Genomic DNA, 18,309 nt, shown 5'->3' on the forward strand with positions numbered 1-18,309 from the left:
CCCAAGCCCACTGACTGCACCCCTACCTCGTAATAATCTACCTAATGGGCATTTTTCTTTTTCTTTACACTGAGAATATTGAGTTAAAGTTTAACACACTGTGTTTATTATTTGTTCCCAGTGCAGAGTGAAACATTTCTTGCTGGGTTCAATGTTCTTCTGGGTTTTCAATAAAACTGAATACCAGTGATAGTGACATCATTGTCTGCTTGAACCGTCTAATGCATCAGGCGTTAATGTTATCTGTCCATTGTGTGATACATTGTCACGCTCTTCTGCCTTTGTTTAAACAGGTGGATTGGATAGTGTTTGTTGTAACCTTTGTCAGGTCACAGAGGTGCTACGTGAGGTGGTCTAAGTTGATATACTGCAAATCTTTTCAAAGTAATCTCACAAGGACTTGAGCGTGACTGGAATCATCCTTACACATAATGTCATCACATCATTGTGTAATACATCAGCCAGAATCCCAGCAACAAGTACACACAAATACAACGTGTCAGATGACTCTTTTCAACCTATCAATAAGCTGTTCGCCGCTAACAAACCTCACATGTGGCTAATGACCAATAAAAGTTGTAAATCTTCTAAATGAGAAAGTTTTTCGTGTGTACTCAAGTTGTGGTTTCTATCATTACACTGCTGCGGTCCATACAGTAAAGAGAGGAAGTCTTTAAAGTAAAGCAGCAAAGACAGGGCACTGAGGCTCTGTGGGGGGGCTACGCCATGGGATATTAAAACCCAAATGTAATGTGGTGAAAGCAACTCCCCACCTGTGTCTTGTAAAGACTTTCCGGGCTGTAGTTAAATGGGACGTCTGCTGAGGGGTGAAGCCCCCCAGAGCACCAGTGTTTGGTTAAACCGCAGCCGAATGTTGAATTCTGCTTTCCTTTGGAATATTTAAATACATTGCGACATTAGTGCATGGCAGGTATAATCATCTGATGTCACAAATTACTCTAAAAAAGGCTGTAATTAATATAAATATACTTCTAGTGAATTGAATAAAGAGTGAAATGAAACGTCATTAAACAACAAATGTGGTTTAAGTGGTGTCACTTTAGTCAGATTACACTCCCATTGCCCATGATCATGAACGCATATAGCTGCAAATACAAACTCACTCAGCTCTGTCCACCTTACGACTCTGCCATGGAAATGCCGAGGGAATTTCAAGCATTTAGCAGATTATGTAAATGGATTTAGCACTTATAATGCAGCTCTGCAGATTTACCTTGTTCTCCCTGTTTTACTTTATGTACACCATGTTAATCCATACGTGGAAAGATACATTACTTCTCAAGGGAAGGGTTGATATTTAAGGATATTAATTATTTTCTTTCATTAAAATTTATAAAAACATCAACCAACATTAAATTGCAGAGAAAACTGGGGAGTCAAGACCCTCTGGACATCTGCACTCTTACCACAGTTACACCGTGGTAATTATTTCAGCTAGTTCCACCTCCCTGACCTTCTTTACATTTCTTGGAACACACAAGATAGCTCCCTGAGGCAGGGGCTGATTTCACTGGATAGTAACACCTTTTATTATGCCTACCTACAGCAGTTTTTACTGTGCCTCACACCTCTGCAACCTTTAAGCCGCATACTTCCCAAACCATTTGAAGCGCTGACCCTTCCAAAGCCTACTGCATTTCTGGTGAAAGCAGAGCCATCAGTTGAGAACATTACCACTGTGTAAGCACTTAAGTAAGTGCTATGGCCTTCTGCACCCACTTGTTTGGACCAAGCCAAGCATGGTGGCCAAGAAAAGTTCCAGATTTCACAGCAGGAAGGATGTGACTGCTGATGCATGCCAGATGAGGAGACACTAGACGGGATTGCAAAGCAGCTGCGGCCATTTGTGAAGTCGCAAAAATATTTCATGTGTAATATATGGGGGCTGCAGCATGCTTTTAGTCTAATAGTCGAGGTGAAAGCTTTGGTGGTTTTGGGTGTTGATGCATAATACTGCATCACTGCTCCATTATCAATGTGTGTGGTCATTAAACACAACACACTGGAATCTGAAAGGTCAAAATGTAATGCAGTTAATCATTTTTACACTCTAAAAACATAGGCACCATTCAAAGGCAACAGAGAGAACTTACGCTTTTGCTTAGTTATAGTTAATGTTGGCAGGACACTAACTCTGCCAGGTTTATTCAAGGCCCAGAGACAATCCAGCTACATTACAAACCCCCTTTGAAAGATTTCAAACCTAATCTTTGTGCTTTCTAGACTTGAGCTTCCATGTAAAAGAGCTACAGTCACAGAGCGTGACGTTCAGGTATTGTTTTCCATGTTCACAGACATTACATCATTCACTCCTAACATCAGTTGTACGTGTGCTGCCCATGGATAGGGTACAAAGATGAAACTAAATGCAGGGCTGGAGCTCACACAGTGCAGACTTGTCAAAATAAATGAAAGCCGCATTTTCTTCTCGGGTTTCATTCTCGGCTAGAGTCATTGCGCTGAAGAAAAAATATGCCATTTTATTTCAACAGCTTTGGCAGCTTGAAAAAGTCAAACTGAGTTGAAACACCCATCACTTTAAACCACATTAGGCCTGTAGTGTGAATGTACAGTATATTTATCACTTAAGTAGATTGCTGCAGTTGCAACTATATGGTTCTTATTAAAGCCAGCCTGCTGGAACACAGCACCAGTCAGTGATGGGCTTTTATTGCCAGTGCGCTCTGACTCAAACAATATGTCACCTTTGGCACAAAGCAGCATTATGTAAAACACTTCAAAACCACAGTGTATCTTCTAATCAAGTTGTGCTTTGTCCAGAAGAGACACAATCCAGGAGGAGCGTTGCTGTAATAACTTCAAAGCAGATGAGAGGATGGATCCAAAATGATGTGGCCAAATGAACTCAGTGTGCATAATTAACAGTCTGTTAACAATTCATGTTCTATCTCAGGACCAGTTTTGAGGCCAGAAAATGATCTCACACAGAAACAAACTAAGGGGAAATTAGATTTTAGTTGCTTTGCTCTTGATTTTACACTTTACAATAAACTTTCTATCATGATGCCCTTTAGCTCATTTGCATTCATATTGCTGTCACCAACAGTTTTGTGTTTGTTTGTTTAATTGCTGCCCTGTCTAAAGGGAATTGATGAAAAAATTAACTTGAAAAATGCTGTTGTCCATGCCTGGGTGAGATAATGTGCAGGTAGCTGTCAGTGACACCTAGGGGTGAAAAGATGTGCATTGCATGTTGTTGACTGAGTGACAGCGACCCAGACAGTCAAACTCAGGTTGAATCCAAAAGATGCAATAGAGGAATGACTGTCGGCCACATGTTCTTGAGGTCTGCCTTGTCTGGCTATTCAGGATAACATCATTGCTAAAAAAAATCTTGTATAAAAACACTTTAAAAAATTGATTTATTTTCTTTTGTTACTTGTGCCAATCAGCTTCTAAGTGCCGTGCAAATCATAATCAGTCAACCATTCTGACAGAGCAGAAATTTACTGTGTGGTAGAAAAGGCTAATGTTTGCTTTCATTATTATGCATGGCTGGAGTCCATGGACAAGTAGATCAATTGGCTACAAGCATCAAGGTTTATTTCAACACTTGCGGGTTGCCATTAGAAAAAGAACAGACAAAGTCTTCAGTTTTCCTGTGCAAACTGTAAGAATATCTGCAGATAGCTCAGCATTGAGTCATGTCTTCTTGAATGGACAAAGACATTTTTTGTTAGGTGCTGGCTTCGTTTTAAGGACGATTTTCAGGACAGCAATAATGATTCTGTTGTACTGGATTGTTGCGTTATGTTCAGAATGTGTTTTCTGCCACTACATAAATGACAGGGACCAACAAAACACCACTTCTGGAGCCTTAAACGCCATACTAGACATTAATGTATGTCTCTCTGATACAGCAAAAATCTTACATTAAGCTCAAAATAGAAGGGATGAAATTAAGGGATTGACAGATGACATAAATGTGTGTATATATGTGTGTGCATTAACTATATGTGTGCCTATGAAGTAGTAAATCAGGGGTATTTTTTCTACAGTGCCACTGAGAAAGAGGCAGAATATATATTTTAAAGGAATTTAGTGCAGTATGTCAATAAATGTCTGTTTTTCTTGCTTTGTTTTGGCAGTGGCTGAATCCATAGGGTGATAACATTTTAACAAATGTAATAGTCAGGTAACAGATCACAAATGCTATTAAAGCTCCACAATTCCAAGATATTGCTTTCCTTGTGCTTACAGATACAATATTACATCATACAGTCCTTGCCTACAATGATGTGGATGAAAATGTTTTTAGTGTAATGTGCAGGTTTTAGGAGAGGTCTTATTGTAATATATATATATACCCACTGATAAACAGTTGGACCCCCTTTTGCCTCCAGAAATGCCTTAATTCCTTGTGGCATACTTTCAGCAAGGTGTTGGAAACATTCCTCAGAGATTCTGGTCCATATTGACATGTTAGCGTCATGCAGTCGTTGCAGATTTGTCGGCTGTACATCGATGATGCCAATCTCCCATTGCACCACATCCCAAAGGTGCTCTACTGGATAGAGATCTGGTGACTGTGGAGGCCATTGGAGTACAGTGAACTCATTGCCATGTTCAAGAAACCAGGTTGAGATGATGTGAGCTTTGTGACATGTTTCATTATCCTGCTGGAAGTAGCCATCAAAAGATAGGTACACTTTGGTCACAAAGGGATGGAAGTCGTCAACAAAAATACTCAGGTAGGCTGTGGCATTTAAACAATATTCAACTGGTACAAAGAACCCAAGTGGGCCAAGAACATATCCTCCACACCATGACACCACCACTACCAGCAGCTTGAACCGTTGATACAAGACAGGATGGATCCATGCTTTCATGTTGTTTATGACAAATTCTGACCATCTGAATGTCGCAGCTGAAATCAAGACTCATCAGATCAGGCAACGTTTTTTCCAATTTTCTTTTGTCTAATTTTGGTGAGTCTGTACCAATTGCAGATTCAGTTTCCTTTTCTTATTGTCAGATGTGGCACCAGGTGTGGTCTTCTGCTTCTGTAGCCCATCTTCTTCAGGGTTGGACATGTTGTGCATTTAGAGATGGTATTCTGTATTCCCTGGTTGTAATGAGTGGTTATTTGAGTTATTGTTGTCTACCTGTCATCTCGAACCAGTCTGTTCATTCTCCTCTAATCTTTCACATCAGAAAGGCATTTTCATCTACACCACTGCCTCTCACTGGATATTTTCTCTTTTTCAGACCGTTCTCTGTAAATCGTAGAGATGGTTGTGTGTGAAAAATCCCAGTGAATCAGTAGTTTCTGAAATACTCAACAACCACGTTCAAAGTCACTTAAATCCCCTTTCTTCCTCATTCTGATGCTCAGTTTGAACTTCAGCAAGTTGTCTTTACAACATCTGCATGCATTGAGTTGCTGCCATGTGCTTGGCTGATTAGCTATTTGTGTTAGCAAGCCACTGGAGTGTGTGCGTGTGGGCATGGGGGCATCTTATCTTGGTTTGTTCAACTTTCTCCTAAGAATAAGTAGAATTCTCACATTCACACCTACCACCTATTTAGAATCACCACTTGACCTCAGCATCTCTTTGGACGGGGGGAGGATGCCAGACCACCCATGGAAAACATGAAAACTCCACACAGAAAGACCCTAGGCTGAAATTCAAACCCAGGAGAGAGAGAGAGAGAGAGAGAGAGAGAGAGAGAGAATGAATAGAATTCTTTCCAGCATTACATCTTGCATTAATATTATTATAAATACATTTTGCCCCATTTATGGACCCTATGGACTTCAATAGTTTTTATGATTTTATTTTTCCATTATGTCAGTCAGGTGGAATCTGAACGGGTGTACATGTATGAACATCACTCTCAATATTGACAGCATTAATCTGACTCAAGTCAAATCAGTCAATTCAATTCAATTCAGTCCAGTCTAGTCGTAGTTGATAAAAGACAGACTGTACCTTTAAGAAACTCTCCACCACGCTCGTGTACATGACGTCTACACACTCCCGGCATGCACGCTGGAAGTCCAATTATTGCTAATGGCGGGTATTGTACGAAACGTACGTATTTGTAGCAACTGTTTGCTAGCCGCGTGCGCTAATTTAAAACTGTGAATTACAAACTGACCGTCGCGGTGTGTTTTCAAGCATCCTCCGGGTTTAAACAAAGCGAAGCAGGCGAATAAGAGCACCGGCGGACTTTGTAACAGTTCTTACCATGCGGTAGCTTTCTGATAATAAGTCAAACTGAAACTGGGCAGGAAGACGGCGTGTGTCTGACGGGGCAAATAGCCTCAGGGTCGGCGATGCTAGCTCACTGTAACGTCCGCCCCAGAGCCGCAGCGCTACAAATATCGCACAGATAGCTAACTTAATGTGATATAGTAAGTTTAACCCATACCGGAACTTTACCTTCATTCATCAAACGGTTGGGATAGCTGCCAGCAAGTCAGGGCAGTCTCCTGAATCGGAAATGAAGCCGCTCGTGTTGTTGCTGCTGTTATTAATAACCGTTACTCATGTTAACGGTACGTCCACGCTGAATATCCCCAAAGTGTTGCTGCCGCTCGCCAGAAGTACAAGAATTAACTTCACATTGGAGACCACTGAAGGCTGCTACAGATGGTGAGTAGAGAAACTATACAGCCTGACAGTCTCAGTTATTAACTGAGGGAGAGACATGCTTTGTGAAGGAGTGTCATATTGCGTAGGGCATGTGAGGCCACACAGATATGTGTCAGTGTCTGGGAGCCATAAAACCCCTGATAAGTAAATCTACAAATGTCTTCAGTAATCTACAAATGTACTTTTTTAAAAAAGCTTTCTTAACTTCACTGATCAGTCAATCTTAAATGCAAAATCAACCACAAGTATGAAAATGAAATACATTTTATGCTGCCAGTAAAAGAACCAGAACCCTACCCTCTGTAAAGTGAGATAAAAGGAGTTGTAAAGTAAGCTAAGATGAGATGAGATAAGCCTGCATTGATCCCACAGCAATAGGAGCAAGAGGGAATAATACAAAAATGTAGGGATTTCATTTAAAAAAGTGAACAAAAAATGTGCAAAACTGCTGTTGATAGCATGTATGTTTAATTTCAAATAATAGACAGATTCCACTGAATGTGAGAAGTCACATTATTTCACTGGACTGTGAGTAAGTAAGCAAAGTTTATTTATATAGCACCTTTCAAATCAGCATAAGCCCTTAAAAACAACAAAGAGAGAGAGGAAGCAAACAAAGCAACAGTAGATCCAGGATAAATAGATAAATAGTCATGTTCAAAGTAATGAGGACATGCAGATTAAAAAAACAAAATCGTAGTGGCTGATGACAGATAAGTCTTTACTTGTTCTTTCAAAGTTAGGAGAATGCTTATATTGGAGAGGCTCTTCGCTGAGTAGGAACTAACTATTTGCGGGTTCGAATGCCTTGATCCTGTGGCAGATGAAGAGCAGTATGGCAACTCCACAAATATATCTGACTTGTTTTTTAATGTTCTATTTATTTATTTATTTTTGTTTCTTGTGTCCCAGGACTTCTACCAGACCAGAGGTAGCGAGTATCCAGGCGGTGGACGAGGAAAGTGACAGAGGATGCTCCCGGAGAGCTGTCCTCAAGGCTCTCTCCACCCAACCGTCCAGACTCACCAGCATCATTTTAGCTGAAGATGTTGGTAAATACAGCAATGACATATTATTCACTTATTTATTTCAGAATTCTTATCCTATTTGAGTTAGCAAATTAATGCTTGCGTAGTTTATGCAGATAGACTCCCAAATTGCATTGGAAGTGTAATCAGTTTTTACTGCAGGAGGGATAAAGACACACAAACACTGGGGAAGATTGTCTAATTACTAATTAATTACAACCTTTCGCTGCAGAGACTTACCTCAGATGAGGATAATTGAAACTTCTCAGAAGAAACACGTGAAGTCCTCCTGTTGGTTTTTTGAGTGTGACATTCATTTCATTCCACCCACAAGTTCTGTTGTTTTAGTTCTTGGTTCCTTCCGTTTGCATGGTTGCTTCTTTGAGTGCTTTCTCCTAAAAGTTTCCTCAGGTTGTACAGTTTCTACATATGGGTATTGTTCTGAATTATTTGAAGAAGGAGCAGCATAAAGGAAACGCAAATTTAGCCGGTAACTACCTTCAGTGACGGGTTCTACCACAAATACAGCCTTTTTCAAATTAGCACATGGGTACTGTGGTTGTGCTACCTCAAGTCAGCCCTCAACCCTCTCATTATCTCCCTTGTTGTGTTGGTAAATGTAATGTCATGTCATATTTAACTCAGATTGTTTTATGCAAATATATACAAGTGTCCATGGTCAGGCAGCCTGTAGTGGAAAACCTGGAATGTTTTTATTACTTTGGCTTGGTTTTCCAACGACAGATTTCTGTAAAATGATACACTGGAAAGCGTTTTTTTGTTGGAAGTTAGTTTCATGTCTTGTTTTTGCATTTTTGTGTTACTGAGAATGAACTGTAATTGAGTTAATTTATCTATTTTCAGCACAAAAAGTCCAGTGAGTGGTGACATCAGAAACAGTTTGGACAATTATCTTTGATTAGTTTATGATGCAGAATGCTCCCCAGATAGTTACTTGGAAGCCCCCTCAAATACATATTTAACAAACTAGATATAGAAACTTGCTCCGGCATTCCAATATTTGTTGATGGGTACGTGTTAGCACTGGCTTGGCTTTCAACCCGTGGATTCCACCGGGTGAGGATCGATGATGTCATGTCAACAATACAGTTTTGTTCTGTCCTTCCCACCACCCCACCAGGAGTGCTTCAGAATGTTGCTGACATGCTGATTTGGTAGTTTTTTCCTTGATGTTTGTGCTTTTGCCATGACTAATTAGGCTACATAGTTGAATGGGTTCTTTTCTTGTCTGTTTTAATAGTGTTCATTGTTATTTCCTACTTTCTTGCACTATAGTCTACAAAACTCATAATTTAAGTCAAGTTATGAGCGACACGGATCAAAGATTTGTAACAGCGTTGTAGTAGTTAAAAAGACATCCATTCACATATTTTTTTCATATCTATATTTTACATACAGGACTTGTTCGCTGGAGGAGAAGGCTAGCATTTCTTGTGTTTATGTTGTTGATGAACTGGTGTGATGCAATCGACAATCTGCAGAAGGTGTTTTATTTCAAGATCATCCAGCTGTTTCTACACCGGTTTTTCTGCACAGATAGATGTGCTTTGTTATGCTTGACAGGACTTTCTTCAAAAATAGACGAGGTGTGTATTTTTAGGGAAGCAGAGTAGAAAGCCGCTTCGTAAACGCGGTGCTGTGCACCTGGTGGATTCAGTCTAGAGGGCCTGCATTGTACTGCAATTACAATACATCTGCCCCTGGTGGATTCAACAAATAAGTCCCCGCATGAGTTCTTAAAAATAGCAATCATCCGACATAATTATTGTCTGATGGTTGTAATCACAATTGTATTTTTTTAAGTATGTATTTATATAGCAGGTGCTAGAATTTCCTCAGTGTCTTCTTGTTTGTGCACTGTCAGGTTGTCACATTGATTTATAATATATAAGACTAAATAATATAATAACTAGAATAGAATTTCAGAACAGGCACTATTGTACAACTTGCCATTATGTTGCACAACTCCTATTTCATTCTTCCTTCTTTGAAATTGTGAAATGTTGTATGGCATGGCATGTGGCCCTTCCATGTGCATCTAAAATGTTCCTCTTAAGCCAAAAAATGAAGAAGAAAAAGCTAAGCATTAATGTGTTCTAACTTACTCCATCTGCTTTAGTTTTATGGAACCATAATCTGTTGCTTCATGTAACAGCTCACTTACCAGACCAAAAAGCCACCACATTTGACTAGACTAACTGTAGAGCATTCTGCTTGGAAGGAAGGACGTTTTAAAGCTGTAATACTTTGCAGTCATTTCCATAATAAACTGTTTGAGTCGGGGGGAGATTTTATGCTTTGTACATCATCGTCAAGCAATTTGTTTCTGAACCTGTCGTTGTTTGGTTAAGGTGTGGTATTTTTACTGTGTTTACTTTGATGATAATGCTTAACATGTCCGGTCTTGAATTTGCAGTTACAGGACAGGTACTGCGTTGTGATGCTATTGTCGACATCATCAGTGAAATCAAGATAGTGTCCACCACCCGAGAGCTACATCTTGAGGACTCACCACTGACACTCACAATTCATGCACTGGACTCTGAAGGTGATTTTAAGGTGGCTTATGACAGGATAGCACTATTCTAATTATAGGCTACTGAGTTACTGATAAGTAAATAGCCCCTTAAGAAGACAAATAATTTATGAAAATTAATAAAATTGCTCAGTTCTCCTATTGCAAGGAGTTTGCATTGTATTGTTTATTTGTTGCTCTGAAGACTTTTCAGAATAATGACTGAACTGAGTCCAGGCAACGTTTTCTTTCCCCTGGCACTGTGAGGTAGCTGTGTTTGTTTTGTTCCACTGGTTCCATTTAGGGCAGGCACACTTAGTTTAATGAGCTGTAGCTATAGCCTTTTTCTTTATGATGATGGCTCCAGAGTCTGGTGTTTTTGTTTTGTCCATGCTTTGGCTTAAAAGTACATCTTAGATTCCTCAAATGGAATAGATTGCAAAAAATCCGCAGGCATCCTCTAATGAAATTTCTATTGGTTTTGTTTTAACTACTTCAACTGCCTGGGGCTTTCAGACAAATGTGATCACCATTTATTATACACTCAAGCATAGTGACCTCACCCTTAAACACAAGTTGAAAGGTCTATGAAAATATTCTTTGTTTATCACAAAGCCTCACAATACCCATGTTTAGACTCAGCTTTAAGATTTGTGGCCTACAGAAATGGTAAAACATTTTTTTTTGCATTGCAGGAAACACCTTCAGCACCCTTGCAGGTCTGGTGTTTGACTGGACTTTAGTGAAAGATGTAGATATGAATGGATTCACTGACTCTTACAGTTCATTACGGTAAGCTCCCCTGTACTAATACACACTAAATCTCCACTGAACAAAGAGGTTTATGTAAAAATCTGTTTGCAAATGTAATGTAGACAAAAGCAACTAGTAAAACTAACCGTAAAGCCATTGCTGGAATACTCCTGTTGTTTTGCCAGTGCATTGTTTCTTTTTTACCTTTTGGCTCTTCTGAAAAATACATCTTGTGGTCAGATGAAAGGCCAGTCTCATATGTATTCCTGATCTGTCTCTCTTCTCTCCTCAAGGGTACTTAAATTTTCTGAGTCCACATACACTCCCCCTGGGTACATATCTGAAATGGAGCGTGTTGGGAAACAGGGCGATATGATTTTGGTGTCAGGACTGAAAACAGGCCATGCTAAGTTGAAGGCCAAAATACAAGAGCCACTGTATAAGGTAAGCTGCTAAGTCATACAAATGATATCTTTCTGGGCTGTCGACACCAGCACAAAGTTGCACTTTATTGTTACAGTCGCAGGTATCCTTAAGGTCTTTCTGATCTATTTCAATAGAGAGAAGGAAATCTGAAGAGTAGAGTAAGTTTGAGTTAAATTGGGCCCTCTGTGCTCATCCCCTGAAATGCAGACATCTAAAAATAGCAAAGGATTACATAATAGCAGTGCCTTGCATATGATATCACAGTAACAGTGGCAGTTATGTTTTACTTCTGCCTTGTCAAAGAATTTGTCACTGACATGACTTTTTATCAAGCTGACATTTTTATCTGAGTAAATATTCAAACAAGGTACAGTTCAGCAAAGAAGAAAGAAAAGTTATTTTTGTGATCATGTATAAAATTCTCAAAAAAAAGACCAACAGCGTTGTGCAAATTGATTTTTATTGGTTTTATTTTGTATCAGTATTTGTGAACACTGCGAACAGTTTGGTCTGGTTTGTTAAGGCGGGAAGCTGAAGCTGTGTTGTTTGGTAACCATGGTATCCATACTACAGGATGTGGGTGCAGCAGAGGTGAGGCTGCTGATCTTAGAGAACATCCTGCTGAGCCCTGCGCATGATGTCTACTTGCTGGTGGGAACTTCTATCCGATACAGAGTCCTGAAGATAAGGCAGGGCACGATCACAGGTCTGTTTCAGTTGAATGACGATCAAAGTTCGTCAGATTAATTTTACTCTCCCTGATTATATAGCTACCAACTTCACAGTTTGTAGCATTCAAGCCCTAGTTTCGCTATCGTATGAAGTGAAAATGTGATTGAGTCATAGATGTCACAGATGAGTGGAGCAGCTCTGCTGTTTTTTCAGTTTCAAATCTCTGTGTAATAGTGTGATGCCAGCTCCTAAGCAACTGTTTGTTTGTTGTGTTTGCCCAGAGCTCTCTATGCCGTGTGATCAGTATGAACTGCACCTTCAGAACAGTGTGGTTGGCCCTAATGGAAACCCAGAAGTTGCTGTGGCCAGTCTGGATCAAAAGACCTCCAGAGTTACAGCAGCACAACTGGGGCACATCAATGTGGTGTTGGATCATAAGAGTATCCTTTTGATAGATGATGCCTCCAGTTACCATGACATCTTCTGCTGATGTATAGTCAATGATTAAGTTGTTTTTACTTTAAGACTTTAAAAAAAAAAAAAAATCTGTGAGCAGAGTCTGATTAAAATGCACAAAATAGTAGTATGCATTTGGCAAAAATTAATCTATAAAGTTCAACACTGTGATTTTCAGTGAGTGCACCCGATTTACTTTTCCTGAGTCGCATCTACTCAGGCCTTCAAATGCAAGGAGTGTCTCGCCTACCCAACAGCACCCTGTATGTTGTTGAACCCGGCTACCTAGGTTTGTTCGAGCTCCAATCAATAAAAACATAATAAAAAATATTTCATTGAGTAGTTCTTAAAAGATTTAGAAACCTTTGTTATTTTACTTTGTTTTAGGTTTTAAAATTCATCCAGGAGACAGCTGGGTTCTGGAAGCAGGCAGAGAATATGATATTCACATTGAAGTATTTGATAAAACTGGCAACAAAATTTACCTCTCTGATGTAAGTATGCTTCAGCACAATCACTGAGTTAGTCTTTAAAAGAATTTACCTGTATATCTTTGTCAATACGGCAAATGTTGCTAGAGAATGTGACAGCAATTGTGAAAATCATAAATAAAGTAATGGATAAACCCTGTCAATAGCATTGAAATCAGATTTAGAAAGTAATTTAAAAATCTGTGTTTTATTTTGATTTTGCAGAATGTCCGTATTGATGCTCAGTTTCCTGTGGAGTATTTTGAAGTCCTGGAGTCTTCTCTGAATGGATCATATCATCATGTCAAAGCCCTGAAAGACGGCCTAACACTCATTGATGCCACCTTAAAAGCTGTCGTCGATGAAGTGAGTGCATTTGCAACTTTGACCCTGACCAGTCCGAATTTATTTGGAGTATCATTATTGCATTAACCTTGCGTAGCTTTCTTCCATCAGTAGAGAGCACTTGACCATTTCCATTGACCTCTGTTCTGTTTCAGAGTGGAAGGACCCATGCACTTGCCAACCCAGTCCACAATGAACAGGATGTGGAAATCTATAATCCCATAGTTCTTAGTCCCAGTATTCTCACATTTCCATGGCAGCCTAAAGTCGGAGATTATCAGTACACAATAAAGGTAATTATTCCTTTTCAAACATGGCGCTTGGAGAGCATTTAAACAGTTGTGCAGAAAATGTGAACATATGGCACCTTATATGAGTCAGTTTTTAGCAATTTACAATTATTGACAATTGCAAAGCTCTAATTGAGGTTGTCATTTTACCATGAGGCCTCTATGTAAGATCAAAAATTAAAGGTGTCATTCTGTTGCACATGATGGCTCCTGTGCTCTGGTGCATGTGGCAGGCGACAGGAGGGAGTGGGAATTTCAGCTGGACTTCCTCCAATACAGCTGTCGCCACGGTGACCGTGAGAGGAGTGATGACTACAGTCACTGACATTGGTGTCAGTGTTATTTATGCTCATGATCTACGTAACCCTTTACACTTCGGCCATATGAAGGTAATTCGAAATGGAAAACTGCCATGTTGCAAAGCCACCCACCTGTTGAATATTCATATGAAAGTTTGGGCACATGATTGTCCTGATGACTTTGATTAATGATTTGAGTGCAAGTTTTATAGTCATTGTGGGGTGTTGAAACAAAATATTTTAAATTATAAAGTATTTATATTTTGTAACTAAAACAATGATTTGTTTTCACAAAATGCCAATCGACAAGCGGCGTCTTTATTCTTTCAAAATATTTGTATGCAGAGAAAATATTTATGCTGAGTTTAGGGATTCTAGATAATTCATAGACATCACAGATAATTATTTTCAAAGTGCATTGTTATCAATCATGCAAATGCAAAATATGTGACAGCTGAATTATCTCCATTTTTTATGTGGCCACCAAACTAATCCTATATTACTGTTCAATTTTAGTCTTAAAGCTTGAATCTCCCAATTTTACTATTGTTCCCTTGTTCTAACACTCTTGAATACTTTCCTGATCTTATTTTCTTGTAGGTGTATGTTGTTGAGCCTGTTGCCATGGATTTTGCCCCCTGCCCAGTAGAGGCTAGGCTGGGCGTGGTTCTGGATCTGCCGCTCAGGATTTTCGGGATGCTGGAGGAGGAGGTGGAAAAAGAGCAGGTCATGTTGAGTGACTGCTCGCACTTTGACCTGCTTGTTGAGGAGGAGAACCACGGTGTTTTCGAACTACTGGATGGTGAGTCCTGGTGATTAGACTGTGTGTGTTGTGAAACAAATTTTCCAAATTGCTCAAAATTTTTGACAAAACGTCATATCCGTCAACATGTTGCCTTTTCAGCTCAAGAGTGCTCAGTAGTTTTTCGTGTGTGTGGGACTGCATTCATCTTTGAACTTGGCTTTCCCGGTACAGTGGGTGTTTCCAGAACCACATTTTGCCATGACGATGAACACACAGACAGACTCACAGGTTAAAACATGCTGTTCTAGGTGGTTTTAAAAAAAAAACCCAAACATTTACACAATATTCAGATGTGTAGCAGCTGATGTACTATCATTGTAATTAGGGGTTTCTTTGCTCGTGCACTGCAGCTATAATGGCAATCATTAAAGGTCACACAGCTACTGATGCTCATTCATTGCACTCGTTTATTGATCATTCTTTTTAGCCTCAGTTAATCAATGTGAGTTATGAGTAATAATGACTTTGGCCAGTAAATGGTGCTTGAACTGAGGGCAAAGGTTTTGTGGATGTGGTTTTCTAACAATTCTGGAGTGAAAATAAATGTTTATGAGGCTCAACTTAAGATCCAGTGTATCTGCTTCCCTCAAAAAATTGTGTTGGTACTTACTGGTACAGCATTATCCAGTAGGAGGGGCCCCTTTGGTTTTTGTTTTCTGTGCACATCTCATGAAAACAATAGTGCAGGAAAGTTGTCAACTCATTCATCCATCCTGGAGGATCCCAAGGTATACCCAGGCCAAATGAGATATATAATCCCTTCAGTGAGTTCTGGGTCTACCCCTGGATCTCCTCCCAGGCGGACATGCTTGGAAAACCTTCACAGGAAGTCACCCGAGAGACATGTCCGAACCACCTCCACTGGCTCCTTTCGACGTGAAGGAGCCTGTATCTCCGCATGTCCGAGCTGAGCTCCTCTAAGGCTGAGCCCAGTCACCAGAGGAAGCTTATTTCAGCTGTTTATAACCCACAGTCTCAATCTTTTTGTCATGCCAGAGCTCATTACCATAGATAAGGATTGGAATGTAGATTGACTGGTAAATCAAGACCTTAACTTTCCGACTCATCTTCCTCTCCACTGTGATGGTCCGGTACAACAGCCACATTACTGTCAATCCATTCGGTGGGAAACTCGGTGAACTTGCTCAGTGAAAAACAGTATGGGCACAGTCCTTACTAGCACTTGAGCATTATTAATTTTTTATTGATTTCAGATTGTCACTGCGAAGTTTATGTCTTTGAGAGTTCCTTTGTTTGCTGGATCTATAGTTTTTTTTTTATTTTGGAATCTTATTAATCTGAAAAATGTGTTAAGAAAAATAAGACCTCTGTGTACCCCACTGTGTTTTAAAATAGAAAGATAAATGAGTATACCGTGAACAATTATTTTTTTGCAACATTGTAATATTGAATCCTCTCCAACCATGTTCCTCCTGATCCAGGGAGGCTGGCTCCAGGCCAGGACCACTGCAGTGGAGTGAGAGCTAAGGCTCTGGCCCCTGGGTACACCATGCTTACCGTCAGCTACACTCATGGCAACGTTCACCTCAGTGCCAAGATCACCATTGCAGCCTATCTTCCTCTCAGAGTGAGTCCAAAGGTGTTGTCCTTGCATGACTGGGCTCATTGTGGTCTTTTGAAGTGAATTACTGAAGGATTTAACAGTTTATGCTGACCTGCTAATTGAATTTGGAATTTGTAGTTTTTTGTTTTGTGTGTGACAAAATGTGTTTTGTGCAACGTGTAATATATTGAATTTTACGTGTAGTCTTTGCTGTCATTGCTTTCATTCTTGTTACTCAGCCCTCACAGCTCCAATTAGCTATTGTCTTCTAAGGAAGCAAATTCACTCATGCACACACATTCATGAACAGAGTCTCTCCTGTACTGTCAAGGCAGAAATGCAATGATCAGCAAGTGTTAAAATTTTCTCCTCCTGGGTTTCCTCTGTGCATTTTAATTATGCATTATACACTTGCTGCATTGATTTGTTTTCTATGCAAGAGCTCTGGTAAGGCACACGATTGAAACTGACTGGTGTAGTAGAATATGACATTTATTAGGACAATCTGACCAAATCATCTGCACTGAAAAATATTGTCATTCCTAAAAAATGGATGCAGTTACTGTTTTTTTGTTTTGTTTTGTTTTTTGTTTTTCTACACATTTTCAGTCATCAGTAATGTATTGTTTGATACACCACTGTGTAGGCTATGTATTTTTTTATCATGGGATTGAGCAAAATACTTCAAAATATTGCAGACATTTTCTTCACTTGTTTTGCCCTGGCAGCTAAAGGTTGACCCAATTCTGCATCTTTGCTTGGTAATACTGAGTATTTCAGCTTAACTTTTCTCAGCTACACACGTGGACAAAATTGTTGGTACCCCTCAGTTAAAGAAGGAAAAACCCACAATTCTCACTGAAATCACTTGAAACTCACAAAAGTAACAATAAATAAAAATTTATTGAAAATTAAATAATCAAAAACAGCCATTACTTTTGAATTGTTGATTAACATAATTATTTAAAAAAACAAACTAATGAAACAGGCCTGGACAAAAATGATGGTACCTCTATAAAAGATTGAAAACTATTTGACCAGAGTGACATGATTAACTCAGGTGTGTCATTTAATTGACATCACAGGTGTTTCCAAACTCATAATCAGTCAGTCTGCCTATTTAAAGGGAGACAAGTAGTCACCCTGCTGTTTGGTGAAAAGGTGTGTACCACACTGAACATGGACAACAGAAAGCGAAGGAGAGAATTGTCCCAGGACATCCGAAAAAAAATGATAGACAAACATCTTAAAGGTAAAGGCTATAAGACCATCTCTAAACAGCTTGAAGTTCCTGTGACAACAGTGGCTCATATTATTCAGAAGTTCAAGACCCACGGGACAGTAGCCAACCTCCCTGGACGTGGCCGCAAGAGGAAAATTGATGACAAATTGAAGAGACGGATCGTTCGAATTGCATCCAAAGAGCCCAGAGCAACCTCCAAAGAAATTAAAGGTGAACTCCAAGGCCAAGGTACATCAGTGTCAGATGGCACCATTCGTCGTTGTTTGAGCCAAAGTGGACTTCATGGGAGACGACCAAGGAGGACACCACTGCTGAAAAAAACTCATAAAAAAGCCAGACTGGAATTTGCAAAAATGCATGTTGACAAGCCACAAAGCTTCTGGGAGAATGTCCTTTGGACAGATGAGACCAAAGTGGAGCTTTTTGGTAAGGCACATCAACTCTATGTTCATAGACTCAAAAACCAAGCATACGAAGAAAAGAACACTGTCCCTACGGTGAAACATGGAGGAGGCTCAGTAATGTTTTGGGGCTGCTTTGCTGCATCTGGCACAGGGTGTCTTGAAAGTGTGCAAGGTACGATGAAATCTGAAGACTATCAAGGCATTCTGGAGAGAAATGTGCTGCCTAGTGTCAGAAAGCTTGGTCTCAGTCGCAGGTCATGGGTCTTCCAACAGGACAACGATCCAAAACACACAGCCAAAAACACCCAAGAATGGCTGAGAGAAAAGCGTTGGACTATTCTAAAGTGGCCTTCTATGAGCCCAGATCTGAATCCCAT

The 18,309-nt window shown here is 39.8% G+C and overlaps 2 protein-coding genes across 3 annotated transcripts in view; one reads left to right on the plus strand and one right to left on the minus strand.

Moving 5' to 3' along the window:
• LOC110958481 (fibulin-2-like) overlaps nucleotides 1-6,524 on the minus strand; it is a 31,826-nt gene extending 25,302 nt beyond the window's left edge. The window contains exons 1-2 of the mRNA XM_051949747.1: nucleotides 6,429-6,524; nucleotides 5,561-5,664 (exon numbers count right to left, since the gene is read on the minus strand). The gene's annotated coding sequence lies outside the window, so the exon portion shown is untranslated. The remainder of the gene's footprint in view (nucleotides 1-5,560; nucleotides 5,665-6,428) is intronic.
• The window catches only part of nup210 (nucleoporin 210), a 35,890-nt gene continuing 23,603 nt past the window's right edge, over nucleotides 6,023-18,309 (plus strand). For both annotated transcript variants that reach the window (XM_051949746.1, XM_022205044.2), the window contains exons 1-14: nucleotides 6,023-6,641; nucleotides 7,554-7,693; nucleotides 10,107-10,238; nucleotides 10,901-10,997; nucleotides 11,252-11,402; nucleotides 11,958-12,090; nucleotides 12,338-12,496; nucleotides 12,733-12,801; nucleotides 12,900-13,006; nucleotides 13,208-13,348; nucleotides 13,483-13,620; nucleotides 13,851-14,006; nucleotides 14,517-14,718; nucleotides 16,164-16,309. In XM_051949746.1, the coding sequence (XP_051805706.1) occupies nucleotides 6,490-6,641; nucleotides 7,554-7,693; nucleotides 10,107-10,238; nucleotides 10,901-10,997; nucleotides 11,252-11,402; nucleotides 11,958-12,090; nucleotides 12,338-12,496; nucleotides 12,733-12,801; nucleotides 12,900-13,006; nucleotides 13,208-13,348; nucleotides 13,483-13,620; nucleotides 13,851-14,006; nucleotides 14,517-14,718; nucleotides 16,164-16,309 (1,923 nt within the window). In that variant the 5' untranslated portion in view covers nucleotides 6,023-6,489. The remainder of the gene's footprint in view (nucleotides 6,642-7,553; nucleotides 7,694-10,106; nucleotides 10,239-10,900; nucleotides 10,998-11,251; nucleotides 11,403-11,957; nucleotides 12,091-12,337; nucleotides 12,497-12,732; nucleotides 12,802-12,899; nucleotides 13,007-13,207; nucleotides 13,349-13,482; nucleotides 13,621-13,850; nucleotides 14,007-14,516; nucleotides 14,719-16,163; nucleotides 16,310-18,309) is intronic.

Source organism: Acanthochromis polyacanthus, chromosome 6, assembly GCF_021347895.1.
Source record: "Acanthochromis polyacanthus isolate Apoly-LR-REF ecotype Palm Island chromosome 6, KAUST_Apoly_ChrSc, whole genome shotgun sequence".
Lineage (NCBI taxonomy): Eukaryota > Metazoa > Chordata > Actinopteri > Pomacentridae > Acanthochromis > Acanthochromis polyacanthus.